Source organism: Trichechus manatus, unplaced genomic scaffold, assembly GCF_000243295.1.
Source record: "Trichechus manatus latirostris isolate Lorelei unplaced genomic scaffold, TriManLat1.0 scaffold00005, whole genome shotgun sequence".
NCBI lineage: Eukaryota > Metazoa > Chordata > Mammalia > Sirenia > Trichechidae > Trichechus > Trichechus manatus.
Genome location: NW_004443941.1, coordinates 26,564,156 through 26,578,980, shown reverse-complemented (window position 1 = coordinate 26,578,980; position 14,825 = coordinate 26,564,156). Strand labels below are relative to the sequence as shown.

General features: G+C 39.8%; 1 protein-coding gene across 1 annotated transcript in view; it reads left to right on the top strand.

Moving 5' to 3' along the window:
* The first annotated feature begins 761 nt into the window (after nucleotides 1-761).
* QPCT (glutaminyl-peptide cyclotransferase) overlaps nucleotides 762-14,825 on the top strand; it is a 57,165-nt gene continuing 43,101 nt past the window's right edge. The window contains exon 1 of the mRNA XM_004369553.2: nucleotides 762-1,177. Within this exon, the coding sequence (XP_004369610.1) occupies nucleotides 1,058-1,177 (120 nt within the window). The 5' untranslated portion in view covers nucleotides 762-1,057. The remainder of the gene's footprint in view (nucleotides 1,178-14,825) is intronic.

The window sequence follows — 14,825 nt, the reverse complement described above, 5'->3', positions numbered from 1 at the left end:
TCTGGCAGGCTCCATTGCCTTCAAACTTTTGCTCTCTGGCAAATAGTTCTGTTTCTGCATTCTTGTGGTTGTTTTGGGAACTATACGTTGCTACCAGATGACTCAAGGCAGGCCACTCCCTGATTCTCACTGTGGAATAACAAGAAGATGGGGAAGTAATTGTCTTGACAAGTTAGGCTAGAAATCTTCAGGCAAAATTAAGATGTCGTTTTATTTTTGCTAGGATTGCCTGATAAAAGTGATCTTTTGATGTTAGAAAGTAAATAAAATTGTTTTGATCTTTTCCTTTTGAGGGGATGCACTGGAGAAGATGACTGTTAGCCACTGTGAATATTTTAAATTTCAGATAATTAATTCAACCATACCTCTCAATTTGAGAGTATGATGCTCTGTAACCTATAAGGTAACTATTTGTGAGGAAAAAATAAAAAATAAAAGAGAAAAGGTAAAAGATTCACTTGTCTTGGAAATAGCAGTGTTCCAGTCCAGGTTGTCTACACTGCGTCTCAGTTATCTCATCTGTAAAATGGGATTAATACCTACTTCACATGCTTGTGAAGATTAAATAAGGGAACATGGGAAAAACACCTAGCACAGTGCCAGGCACTTAAGTATTCAGTGAATGCTAATTCCCTACCTACCCTTCTTAAAGAGCTGTGGAAAAACACTTCATAAAACCGCCCCCCGCCCCCCGCCCCCCTCCCGGGTCTGATGAACCCTCACTCTGCTTTCTGTTCCTTATTATAGCATTGGAGATTATTCAAGGCCCTTCCGTGTCTCATCTCTCCTTCCTTCCTCACCAGGACAAGGAAAGCGGCCGTCTTTTTTTCCCTGGGATTCGGAAGCTGGTACCTCCCGGGAAGCCCAGTCTGGGTTTGCCAAGCACTGAGGGAGGAGGGCTTTGGCCTGCGCCACGCAGCAGGAGGCGACCGGGAGGCGATGGGAAGGCGGGCACTGTCGACCCAAAGGTGGAGAAGTGGGAAGGCGAAGGACGCGCGTTCCCGGGCTCGTGACCGCGGGCTGCCCCGGGAACCTGCGCCCAGGCATCCTCCGAGAGATGGCAGGCGGCGGGGACTGGAGCGTCATGGATACCTTCCACCTGCTGCTGCTAGTGGCCGCCCTGCCCCTGGTGTCCCGCGGGGCCACTCGGGACGCCACGGCATGGACGGAGGAAAAGGTGAGGGGCTGCTTTTGCGTGATTGTAACTGAGTGGCTCTTGCCGGACCGGGGACCGGGGGCCGGGGCGACCCCTCCCGGGCAGGGCGGGACCCCAGGCGCCGGCGGCCCACCACGCCCGGAGGAATAGGGCTCTGCGTCCCAGCCGAGGTGCCTTGGCTGGCCTCGGGACTTCTTCGAGGACGCCGGGGGGTAGGGGCTGGGTGATGTCACCGGCCTTCCCTGGGCAGCGGTCTGATGGACTACTGATCGGCCCAGTGCGGAGGTGAGGGCGTACCGCGCGCCACCGCCCACTCGGGACCCGCGATCACAGCGGTCCCCGAGCTCGGGGCCGCCCGATGCCACATCCAGAGAAGTTGGGACGCTGACATTTCCATGCTGTCCAGGACAGATGTGGGTTATTGATTTAGATTTTTTACTCGGATCGAAGGAGCTTAACTGGCGACTTGCTTTTCTGTAACATCAATTTGAGAAAAAGAGGGAGAAAGAGGTAGGAGAAAGGGGAGAGAGAAGGGAGGGAGAGAGGGAGAGGAGAGAAATTCAATTTTCAGAGAAACATAGCTAGCTTAAATTTTCATATAAGGAAGTTAGGATAAAAGTGATTTGGGAGTTGCCTTTGTGTGAAGAAAATAGATTCCCAATTCTTTTCCTTTCTTGTGTAACAGTTTTGAAATCATAAAATTGCTAGCAGCTATGTACACGGGAATGATATTGTAGTAAAATGGTATGCTTTTAAAGATACTAAGAAAAGCAACAAAGTAAGGGATGTTAACATTGTTAACATTGACGGTGTTATTGAACAGATCTTTTATATGCTTACATTATACAGGTGTTTACACAGACTTGGAATACACTGATGCGTGCGAGGCCCCTTTCCTCACACCTCTCCACTCAGCCCTTTGCATATGTATCTGAATAGGGGCTTCAGTTCTGGGTCTTGCTTAATTAGTGTCACCGTTCAGGGCCCACAACATGCCTTTCCCCGCTTTACACATGCAAGCCGCTGGCCAGAGGGAACCTGGTGGGTATGTGTGGGAGGGAAATTAACTCAAGGATACTTTATTATAAGAAAAACAACTTCCCATGGGGATTCAGTCGGAGTAATATTGGTGGAGAGGAACATAGAGTTACACACAGGTCCTCTCCTTCACTTCACCATGAGTACTTCTCTGGTCAGAAATTGAGACCAAACTAAAACCAAACCCATTGCTGTTGAGTGGATTCCGACTCATGGTGACCCATGTGTTACAGAGTGGAACTGCTCCATAGGGTTTTCTTGGCTGTACTCTTTACTGAAGCAGATTGTCAGAGCTTTCTTCCTTGACATCCCTGCATAGGTTCCAACCGCCAACCTTTTTTTTAGGTTAGTAGATGGGTTGTCCAATGGTTACACACTGGATGCTAACTGAAAGTTTGGCAGTTTGGATTCACCTGGTATCTCCACTGGAGAAAGCCCTGGTGATCTGCTTCCATAAAGATTACTGCCAAAAAACCCTATGGGGCAGTTCTACTCTTTCACACAGAGTTGCTGTGAGTCAGAATTGACTTGATGGCGCTCAACAACAATAGTTGGGACCCCATGAGTTGGGAGCTGACTTGATGGCGGCAACAACAGTCAAGTGCAAACCATTTGTGTAACCCAGGGACCTTTACCAGAATGTGGAGTCACACCAAGTGTGTCTTCATGAAACATAAATGGATGGGAATGAATGACATGGAAACTGAACAGTCTACTCTGCAGGGGTCATTTATAGGCAGGTGTGGACAGGGTGATTTTGTGAGTGGGAAGAGGTGCTGTGATTCTTACAGTGTTTTAAACTAATCAGTTTAACTTTTTAGAAATGCCTTTTAAACCATAAATTCCTTTTATATTTATTTTATGAAGCTTTTAATCACTGTGCTGTTATACTGAATACTTCCAAGCAGTATAATTAAATGAAGCTAATGGCAAAATCAGCCATGACAACATTTTCTGTTTTCTAGCCCTCTCCCCTCTTATTCTGTGGGGCTTTATGAAGTCTTCCAGGCAGCCAGCTGTGGCTTGTGGCCTGGGAGATGAATCAGCATTTGACTATTTTAATCATATGAGGTGTGTCCTTGGTACACTAGTTTGACCACTGAAAAAGTTAGGTGGTAAGCAAAGCAACAATTTCGAAATTTTGCTTCCTTTCTTTTGAAATATGGAAACCCTGGTGGCGTAGTCATTAAAGAGTTTGGCTGCTAACCAAAAAGTCAGCAGTTCAAATCTACCAGGCACTCCTTGGAAACCCTACGGGACAGTTTTACTCTGTCCTATAGGGTGGCTATGAGTTGGAATTGACTCCAAGGCAATGGGTTTTACGGGTTTTACGGGTTTTTTGTTTTGAAATAAAGGTGTGTCTCTTTCAGTGGTATCTGATATGTAAAAACAGGTCAACCCTAGTTTATAGTTGTGTTCTAAAGACTGTGACTTGGTTATTTACTTTTTTATACCCAATTACATTTTTATTTATATTTATTGAGGGTCTACAGGATCCCTCCACATTTTAAAAATTTTATTGTGTTTTAGGTGAAAGTTTACCGTGCAAATTAGTTTCCAAAAATTTTTACACAGATTGTTTTGTGACATTGGTAGCAATCCTCGCAATGTGTCAGCACTCTCCCCCTTTCCCTTTCCACCTTGGCTTATCTGTCTCCATTCATCCATTTTTCCAGTCCTTTCCTGCCTTCTCATCTTGCTTCTGGGCAGAAGTTGCCCATTTGGTCTCGTATATTTGATTGATCTAAGAAGCATGTTCCTCACGTGTGTTATTATTTATTTTATAGGCCTGTCTAATCTTTGTAGGGTGAACCTCAGGAGTGACTTCATTACTGAGTTAAAAAGGTGTCTGGGGGCCATACTCTCGGAGTTTCTCCAGTCTCTGTCAGACCAGTAAGTCTGGTCTTTTTTTGTGAGTTAGAATTTTGTTCTGCATTTTTCTCCAGCTCTGTCCGGAACCCTCTATTGTGATACTTGTCAGAGCAGTCAGTGGTGGTAGCCGGGCACCATCCAGTTATACTGGTCTCAGTCTGGTGGAGGCTGTGGTAGTTGTGGTCCATTAGACCTTTGGAGTAATCTTTCCCTTGTGTCTTTGGTTTTCTTCATTCTCCCTTGCTCCAGATGAGGTGGGACCAGGAGATGTATCTTAGAGATCCGCTCGTAGGCTTTTAAGACCCCAGATGCTACTCACCAAAGTAGGGTATAGAACATTTCCTTATAAACTATGTTATGCCAATTGAGCTAGATGACCTGTTAGACCATGGTCCCCAGCCCTCAGCCCAGTAACTTGGTGCCTAAGGAAGTTTGGATGTGTTTGTGAAGCTTCTATGACTTTGCCTTGGTCAATTTGTCCTGGCTTTCCCAGTATTGTGTACTCCTACCCTTCACCAATGTGACCACTTATCTATTGTCTAGTTAATGTTTCCTGATTCCTCTCCCTTGTAACCATTAAAGATTGTTTCATTCTGTGTGTAAACCTTTTCATGAGTTTTTATAATAGTAGTGTTATACAGTATTTGTCCTTTTGTGATTGACTTATTTCATTCAGCATAATGCCCTTCAGATTCATCCATGTTGTGATATGCTTCGAAGAGTCATCATTGTTCTTTATCATTAAATAGTATTTCATTGTGTGTATGTACCATAGTTTATCCATTCCTCTGTTAATGGGCATTTAGGTTGTTTCCATCTTTTTGCTATTGTGAATAATGCTGCCATGAACATGGATGTGCATATGTCTGTTCGTGTGACAGCTCTTATTTCTCTAGGATATATTCCTAGGAGTGGGATTGCTGGATCGTATGGTATTTCTATTTCTAGCTTTTTGAGGAAATGCTATATCATTTTCCAAAATGGTTGTACCATTTTACATTCCCACCAGCAGTGGGTAAGAGTTCCAATCTCCCCGCAGCCTCTCCAACATTTGTTATTTTCTGTTTTTTTTTGATTCATGCCAGTAATATCGGGGTAAGATGGTATCTCATTGTTTTGATTTACATTTCTGTAATGGCTAGTGATCACGAGCATTTCCTGATATATCTGTTAGCCTCGTGAATGTCTTCTTTGGTGAAGTGTCTCTTCATATCCTTTGCCCATTTTTCAATTGGATTATGTGTCCTTTTGTTGTAGAGGTGTTGAATTTTCCTATAGATTGTAGAGATTAGACCTTTGTTGGATTTGTAATAGCCAAAATTTTTTCCCAGTCTGTAGCTTCACTTTTTACTCTTTTGGTGAAGTCTTTTGATGAGCATAAGTGTTTAATTTTTAGAAGATCCCAGTTATCTAACTAATCTTCTGGTGTTTTGTGTATTGTTAGTTATGGTTTTTATGCCTTACATTAGGGCCTCTAGCATTGATCCTATTTTTCCTTCCATGATCTTTATAGTTTTTGGTTTTATATTTCCGTCTTTGATCCATTTTGAATTAGTTTTTGTGTATGGTGTGAGGTATGGGTCCTGTTTCTTTTTTTACAGATGGATGTCCAGTTTTGCCAGTGCCATTTGTTAAAAAGATTGTCTTTTCTCATTTAAAGGACTTTGGGCCTTTGTCAAAGATCAGGTGACCATAGGTGGATGGATTTACATCTAGTTCTTAATTCTGTTCCATTAATCAATGTATCTGTCGTTGTACCAGTACCAGGCTGTTTTGACTACTGTAGCTGTATAGTAGGTTCTGAGGTCAGGTAGTGTGAGGCCTCCTGCTTTGTTCTTCTTTAATAATGCTTTACTTATCCGGGACCTCTTTCCTTTCCATATAAAGTTAATGATTAGTTTTTCCATCTCGTTAAATGCTGTTGGTGTTTGGATCAGGACTGCATTGTATTTATAGATGGCTTTGAGTAGAATTGACATTTTCACTATGTTGAGTCTACCTATCCATGAGCATGGTATGTTTTTCCATTTATTTAGACCTCTTTTGGTTTATTGCAGTAGTGTTTTGTAGTTTTCTTTGTATAGGTCTTTTATGTCTCTAGTTAGATTTTTTCCTAAATATTTTATTTTTTAGGGGCTATTATAAATGGTATTGCTTTCCTGATTTCTTTTTTGTGGTTCTTTATTGACGTATAGGAATCCACTTGATTTTTGTATGTTTATCTTGTATCCTGAAACTCTGCTGGATCTTTCTGTTAGTTTCAGTAATTTTCTTGTGGAATCTTTTGGGTTCTCTATGTATAGTATCATATCATCCGCAAATAGGAATCATTTTACTTCTTCCTTACCTATTTGGATGCCCTTTATTTCTTTTTCTTGCCTTATTGCTATAGCTAGGACTTCCAACACAATGTTAAATAGGACTGGTGATAAAGGGCATCCTTGTCTTGTTCCTGTTATCAGGGGAATGTTTTCAGCCTCTCTCTGTTGAGAATGATGTTGGCTGTTGGTTTTGTATAGATGCCTTTTATTATGTGGAGGAATTTCTCTTCTATTCCTATTTTATTGAGAGTTTTTTTAAAATCAGGAATCGGTGTTGGACTTTATCAAATACTTTTTCTGCATTGATTGAGAGGATCATGTGATTCTTTTGTTTTATTTATGTGGTGGATTACGTTGATTGATTTTCTAATGTTGAACCATTCTTGTATACCTGGTGTGAATCCCGCTTGGTCGTGGTGTATTATTTTCTTCAATATGATGCCGCATTCTATTGGCTGGAATTTTTTTGAGAATTTTTGCATTATATTCATGAGAGATGTTGGTCTGTAATTTCCTTTTTTTTGTGGTGTCTTTGCCTGTTTGATATCAGAGTTATAAGGCTTCACAGAATGATCTCAGAAGTATCCCTTTCTTATCTATTTTCTGAAATACTTTGAGTGTACTGGTGTGAGTTCTCTGAATGTTTGGTAAATTCTCCAGTGAAGCCATCTGGACCAGGGCTTTTTGGTTTTTTTTGAGAGTTTTTTTTTTTTTTTTTTTTATTACCTTTCGATCTCTTATTATATGTCTGTTCAGATTTTCTACCTCAGTTTGTGTTAGTTTAAGTAGGTAGTGTGTTTCTAGAAATATGTCCATTTCTTCTAGGTTTTCAAATTTTTTGAAGTATAGTTTTTCATAGTACTCTGTTATGATCCTTTTTATTTCAGTTGAATCTGTTGTAATGCCCCCCATTTCATTTCTTATTAAGGTTATTTGTTTCCTCTCCTGTTTTTCTTTTGTCAGTTTTGTTGACAGCTTGTTGATTTTGTTGATCCTTTCAAAGAACAACTTTTGTTGATTCTTTCTATTGTTTTTCTATTCTCTATTTCATTTATTTCTGCTCTAATCTTGATCATTTCCTTTCTTCTGGTGGCTGCAGGCTTCTTTTGCTGTTCTCTTTCTATTTGTTTGAGTTGTATAGTTAACGTTTTGATTTTGTCCCTGTCTTCTTTTTTGATGTGTGCATCTTTGCTATGTATTGACCTGTAAGCACTACCATTGCTGTGTTCCAAAGGTTTTGGTATGATGTGTTTTTATTCTCGTTTAATTCTAGGAATTTTTTGATTCTATCTTTGATTTCTTCTATTACTCAGTGGTTTTTAAGCAAGGTGTTATTCAGTTTCCATCTGTTTGATTTTTTTCCTTGCTCTTCTTGTTATTAATTTCTACTTTCATAGCGTTGTGATCAAAGATGATGTTTTGTATTATCTGAATGTTTTGGATTTTGTTGAGGGTTGCTTTGTGGCCTAAGATATGGTCTATTCTGGAGTACATTGCATATGTGTTGGAAAAGAATGTGTACTTTGCTGCTGTTGGGTGGAGTGTTCCGTATATGTCTGTGAGGTCAAGCTAGTTGATTGTGGCCCTTAGGTCTTCTGTATCTTTGTTGAGTTTCTTTCTAGATGTCCTGTCCTTTACTGAGAGTGGTGTGTTGAAGTCTCGTACTATTGTTGTGGAACTGTCAATTTCTCTTTTCAGTGCTGTTAAGAGTTTCTTTTATGTATTTTGGAGCCCTGTCATTGGGTGTGTAGATGTTTATTATGGTTAAGTCATCATGGTGGATTGTCCTTTTAATGATTATATTATGTCCTTTATTGTCTTTTATGGTGGATATTGTCTTAAAGACTATTTAATCTGAGATTAGTATTGCCAGTCCTGCTCTTTTTTGGTAGCTATTTGCTTGATATATTTTTTCCATCCTTTGATTTTTAATATATTTATGTCTTTATTTCTAAGATGTGTCTCTTGTAGACAGCATATTGATGGTTCATTTTTTTTTAATTGTACTTGAGTTGAAGGTTCATATTTTTTTTTTAATCCATTTTGTCACTCTCTGTCTCTTTATGGGTGTATTCAGGCCTCTGTGTCTTTGTGGGTGCATTTAAGTCATTTACGTTCAGTGTGATTATTGATAGATATGAGTTTATTGCTGTCATTTTGTAATGCTTTTTTTTTTTTTTGTGGTACTGATATTTTATTTATTCCTATTACTGTCCTGTGCTGAATTCCTTTTGTTTGTGAATTCTCTCTTTGTTTTCATTCTTGTAGACTTTATATTTACTGAGACTTTATGTTTTTCTTCTTTATTTTGATGAGTAGGTTTGTTAACTTTCTTTGTGTTTACTTTGAAATATACCCTTATCTTCCTAAGTTTGAACCAGTCTTTTATTACTTGATATCACCTTGACTTCCTCTACATTTGAAAAGTCTATATCTACACGTTTATTCCCTCTTTTATTGTTCTGATATTGTTGTTGTTTTTAACTTGGCATTTCTAGTTCTCTGTTGTAAAACTTTTAGTTTTGTTTTATCCTTGAGAGCTCATTAGCTAGGTTGGTATCGGGCTGATGCTGTCCTGTGTCCTAGATTCAGGTTGTTGTCTAATGTTGTTGTTTCTCTAACTGAAAGTCTCTCTTTTATAATTCTTGTAAGCTTGGTTTGGTTTTTACATATTCCCTTAATTTCTGTTTATTTGGAAATGTCATACTTTTCCTATCATATTTGAGCAAGAGTTTTGCAGGATATATTATTCCTGGTTGGCAATTTTTTTCTTTCAATGGTTTATATATATCATGCGATTACCTTCTTGTCTCCATGGTTTCTGCTGAGTAATTAGAGCTTAGTCTTATTGTTTCCCCTTTGGAAGTGACTTTTCATTTTTCTTGCGCTGTTCTCAGGATTCTTTCTGTGTCTTTGGTTTTGGCAAGTGTGATTGTGATATGTCTTGGTGATTATGATATGTCTTTCTTTTGAGGTCTACCCTATATGGGATTCGTTGAGCTTCTTGGATGGTCAGCTTTTCATCATTCATGATATTAGCGAAGTTTTCTTTTTTTTTATGTAGCCATAGTTTATTCATTTTCATTGTTTTACAGTATTTCCAAATATCACATTCCAGGGTGCCATTAATTTTTTATCCGCTCTATTGCTAATGTATATTTAGGTATTTTCAATTTTGGGCTATCAGAACAATGCTACTATGGACTTCTTTGGACAAGTGCCAGAGCTTCTCTAGGTTAAATACCTAGGAACCTGTGCGTGATAGTATTACCTCATTGTGGTTGTTTTAATTTGTATTTATCAAGCTCCTTTGTATATGGTTATTGACCGTTTGGATCTCTGCTTTTTTTAAATGATATTAGGGTAATTTTCTGTCAACAAATATTCAGTGATCCTCTCTGTGTTTTCCATTTTGTCCCTCTGTTTGGGAACTCTGATCACACACAAATTTTTGTTCTTGATTGTATCCCACATAGTCCTTAGGTTTTCTTCATTCTTTTCTCTGATTTTTCTCAGAGTGGTAGCCAAGGATTTGTCTTCAGTTTTGCTCATCCTTTCTTCCATTGTTTCAAGTTTGCTCTTAAAACCTTTTATTGCATTGTCCATTTCTGAAATCTTGTTGTTTATCTTTTGGATTTCTAGTTGCTGTTTTTGTAATGTTTCTAATTATTTATTTTGACATTTTGTTCTTGTATTATTTTCCTGAATTCTTCCATTGGTTTGTCTGTGTTTTTCTCCATCACTTTCCTAATCTGTTGGAGATCCCTGAATATTAGACTTTTGCATTCCCTATCAGGTAGTTCCAGGGCCTTTTCTTCTACCAGAAGGTCATCTGATGTTTTATCTTGTTTGCTTACTGGAGCCGTCCTGTCCTTTATTTTTATAGGTTTTGATATTGTCTGCTGTCTCTGAGACATTCAGGAATTATTTTCTTCATTTATAGATCGTAGGTTTGTTTCACCCTGCTTCTTTATTTTATTTGGTTATGTCTGGGTGGATGGGCTGGGCATGTTTTATTGCTTCCTTGTCTGTGGGCACGATAGTTCTCACCACCTTGTCCAGGTAGGCAGGGCTAGTTGCTTAACTATGGTGCAGCAGAACAGGTCCAGTGGGTGTGGAAGGGTAGGAATCAGTCATTTGCAGCACAAACTGGGGCTGGGGGGGCGGGTCTGGGTGGCAGCATGGGACAAGGTCTGAGGCTTTGGAGGTCCACTGGCTCATTTCTTACTTACTGTCCATTACTCTGTCCCAGGGTCCACCTGGTCACTGTGGATGGGATCCTTCACTTCACGTCCACAGTGAAAGGAAAGCAGGCTCACTTTTAAATGAGTGCTGTACAGAGGCTTGAAAGAGTTCTAAAGAGATTTAAGAGAAAAAATGGGAACAAAATAAATAAACTCCCAGCATCTCTAGCTGCAAACAGATAAGTGGATGAAACATAGTTGACAAATAGCATTAAATGCTTGTCAGGTGAATAAAAGCAAGTTCAGCAAACAGGCCCATAGATGCTTATGAACAATAGAGACTTGGCATATGTTGCTCCTAAACCTTCTGGACTCAACCATTTCATTAACATACTTCAGTAAAGAGCATTCTCTCTCCCGGCCTCTTAGGGGGTAAAGATGCCCCTGTGAAATCACAGACAGAAGCTTCCCCGTCAGTGAAGCCTGTGAGAAACAACTACACTCAGTGAATTACTTGAGCCCTTCAACTAATTAAAGACCTGTATGGAAAAACATTTGACTTTCCAACCTAAAGAGCACATATTTGATTTTTATGGCTCATTACTCTCAGAAATCAATACATATATCAAAAAAAAAAAAAAAACTATGTGGAGATGAGAGGACAGAGAAAGAGGAGAAAACTGGAATGAAAGTGTGGATCGTGCATGAGGAAATAGCTGAGGCACAAACAGTGTTGAGCCCAATGATAAATGCAAACCACACATTATTCTAGGTTTATTTTAGATAAAAGACACATAGACAATTTTGTATTGGTACAAGTATCCACAGAGTCCTTGGGTGGCATAAATGGTTAAGCATTCAACTTGACTACCAGCTGAAAGGCTAGTGGTTCGAACCCACCCAGAGGTGCCTCAGAAGACAGGCCTGGCGATCTACTTCCAAAAGGTCACAGCATTGAAAATCCTATGGAGCAGTTCAGTTCTGCACATGTGGAGCTGCCATGAGTCACAATCCACTCAACAGCAACCAACAACAGCAACACAGGTGTCCTCAGAGGAATGAGGCTCTGGTACAGCCTCTGCCTTGTCTTTTCATCCAGACAGAAAGGACAGATTCTGCTTGGGGTGGAGTGACAAGAATCTTTCAGTTGAAAAATGTGAACCAGATATCCTGAGCCATCTCTCCCTAGACGATTCACATGGTGCTGGGCCAAAGAAGTTCATAGTGACATAATTTGTAGAACTGGCCCAGCTTGCAGAAGGATTTGTGCTCTCAAACCACTGAATTGAAGGGAGATAATTCCAGAAGTGCAGCCACTTCAGTTCTAGTTTCCACCCCATATAAGCGTCTCTCAGACAGCACTCAAATGAACTCCTCTATCTACCTGTAAATTTAACTCAGCCAGCATTTACTGAACGCCTTCTGTGTGTCAGATGCCACTGACATTACAAATGAAGTTGCAGAAGAGTTAGGAACTGGAGAAGATAAAGTTATGTCTTTTTGAACTACAAGCAGCCCTCTGCTTAAAGGCAGAGCAGTATGGGCTTTGAACACAACAATTTAGGGTCAAATCCAGCCCCTCACTTACTAGCTGTGATTAAGAAAAGATTCCTTATCTGAAAAATGGATGTCATAGTACTTACAACCAGGTGATAGGGGCTCAAAAATGGTTCATTTTGTCCTCACACTGCCAACACCCTGCCTAGCACTAACCTCCTTGTCCCTGCCTTGGGGTGTCCACTGGTGCTTCCATAAGGATCTGGGGGATGGGGATAAGAATTCCTTCAACCTTCCAACCATAGAGAGGGATACCCTGAAGACTTTGAGAATACTTATGAGTCCAGAAGCAGAAGCATGTGGTATGCTGGGAAAAGCAGGAACCCTTTGCCAGAGTTGACCCTGGAGGAGACTCCTAGGTAAGTCCAACCCTTTTGTATGTGGTTACTCTGTTCAAAAAGTCTATCCTCCGTCCTTAATGTGACTCAAATTTTTGTATTTCACTTTTGTTATAATAAAGGAAAATTCTATCAATTAAATACTTTGTGTCCCAGCTTTAAATAGAGAAAATGTGGACACAACCTAACTATCCTTTGAATAGTCAAACTGTGGGATCATAACGATTTTACAGTCATCAAATGAAGCTTTCAATTAATTTATTGGCTTAAGAAAATACTCATAATGTTGTATTAAGTAAAATAACAAAACATAAAATTGTATATGCAGCACAATTTCTAGTATGAAACAAATATTCATGTGTTTATTTAAAAATAAACAATTATACACAATGATAAAGAATAATGATGAATCCGTAAAACATTTCACAACATGGATGAATTTGGAGGACATTATGCTGAGAGAAATAGGTGAGTCACAAAAGGACAGATATTGTATGAGACCACGATTATCAATAGTCAAGAAAAGATTTACACACAGAAAGAAACATTTTAGGATGGTTTCCAGGGATGGAAGGGGGAGGGAGGGAAAATCACTAACTAGAGAGTAGACACGTGTTAACTTTGGTGAAGGTAAAGGCAGTACACAATATAGGGGAAGTCAGCACAACATAAAAAAGGCAAAGGAAGATACTGAGAGGTACACAAGAATAAAAGGCAAAGAAGGTAAATACTACAACATACAGAGTCCTGTAACGACCCAGTAATAACAAAAAAATAATTTATGAGTGGATACACAGGTAGATGTGTATGTTGAATAGGTGTGGGAGTACACCTACGTGCATGTATAGGTTTGGCTGTGGATATTTCTACGTACATATTTGTATGTGCTGCATGTATATTCATGTATATAATAGAGCACGTAGGCTGCACAGTCATTGAAATGGCCTCTGAGTTGGAATCAACTTGATGGCAACGGGTTTTGGAAACCCTGGTGGCTAGTGTTTAAGAGATACGGCTGATAACCAAAAGTTTGGCAGTTCACATCCACCAGGCGCTCCTTGGAAAACCCCATGGGGCAGTTCTACTCTGTCCTTTAGGGTTGCTATGAGTTGAAATTGACTCAATGGCAATGGGTTTAGATATAATCAAATACCTTGAGGGACTGAGCTATTGAGCTTGAAGGCTAAGGACCATAGTCTCGGGAGACATCTAGGTCAATTGGCATAACCTAGTTCATAAAGAAAGTGCTCTATATCCTACTTTGGTGAGTAGCGTCTGAGCTCTTAAAAGCTTGTGAGTGGCCATCTAAAATACAACTATTGGTCTCTTTCTGTTCAGATCGAAAGAGAGTGAAAAAAACCAAAGACTCAAGGAAACAATTAGTTCAATTTATTGATAAGGAAATTGAAACCCGGGGAAGTTACATAACTTAACCATGATTACAGGACTGAATTGCAGAACTAGGATTGTACTCGAGCCCATGCACTTTCCTTTCCTGCTCTACTCTCTTCTCGATGGTCCATGAGTCCTGGCAGATGGTACAGAGAACAGTGCCCAGGTAGCACAGGAGCATGGGGTTGGTGGGAAGGGGTAGAGGGCCAGAAGAAGAGTTTACTTTGCCCTTTCTCGGTCATGGTGGACCCTAAGTGGATTTTCAAAATAGGTAGTTTGATTTTGGCATCTCGTTTTGTTTACTTCTTATTTTCCTTTTTCCCTGCTCTCCTTCATACAGCTTAAAAGTCATCATTACTTTGGGGGTTGATCCATATGCCAAAATTACTTGCCCTGTTTCCTGCCCTTTATCCCTGTCCCGTTCCTTTAGTACAACATTGTCAACCAGCTGTTAGAAGGAATCAGATTAAATCAATTCTTCCTTAGGTGCAAAGACTGATGGTTTTTGATAAGGCTAAATCAGAACCATAACTAAGGCATAGCAGGTAGGGAGCATGCCCTGTATGCTGCTTGAGACGGGGTGCCAATGAATGGTTTCAATTGGCCATCAAAGTTTCCATCACCAGCTGTAAGAGATCATTCGGCAATTTAACACTAATTGCCCTAGGCGTTATTTTCTGTAGCTAGGCCCCTGCATATATTTTTTAAAAAGAAAGTTATTAGCTCCAATAAATTAAAAAGTATGGCTTCTTTTGAAGACACCCAATTACAAAGTTAACGTGCTTTTATTTTAGAAGACTTGGAAAACATAGAAAATATACTAAAAAAAAAACTAGTGTCACCTGTAATCCCACCATTCAGAAATAATTGCTGTTAACATTTTGGTGTTTTTATTTTTAGTTTCTCTCTCTCTGTCTCTGTACACACACACACACACACACACACACACACACACACACACACACAC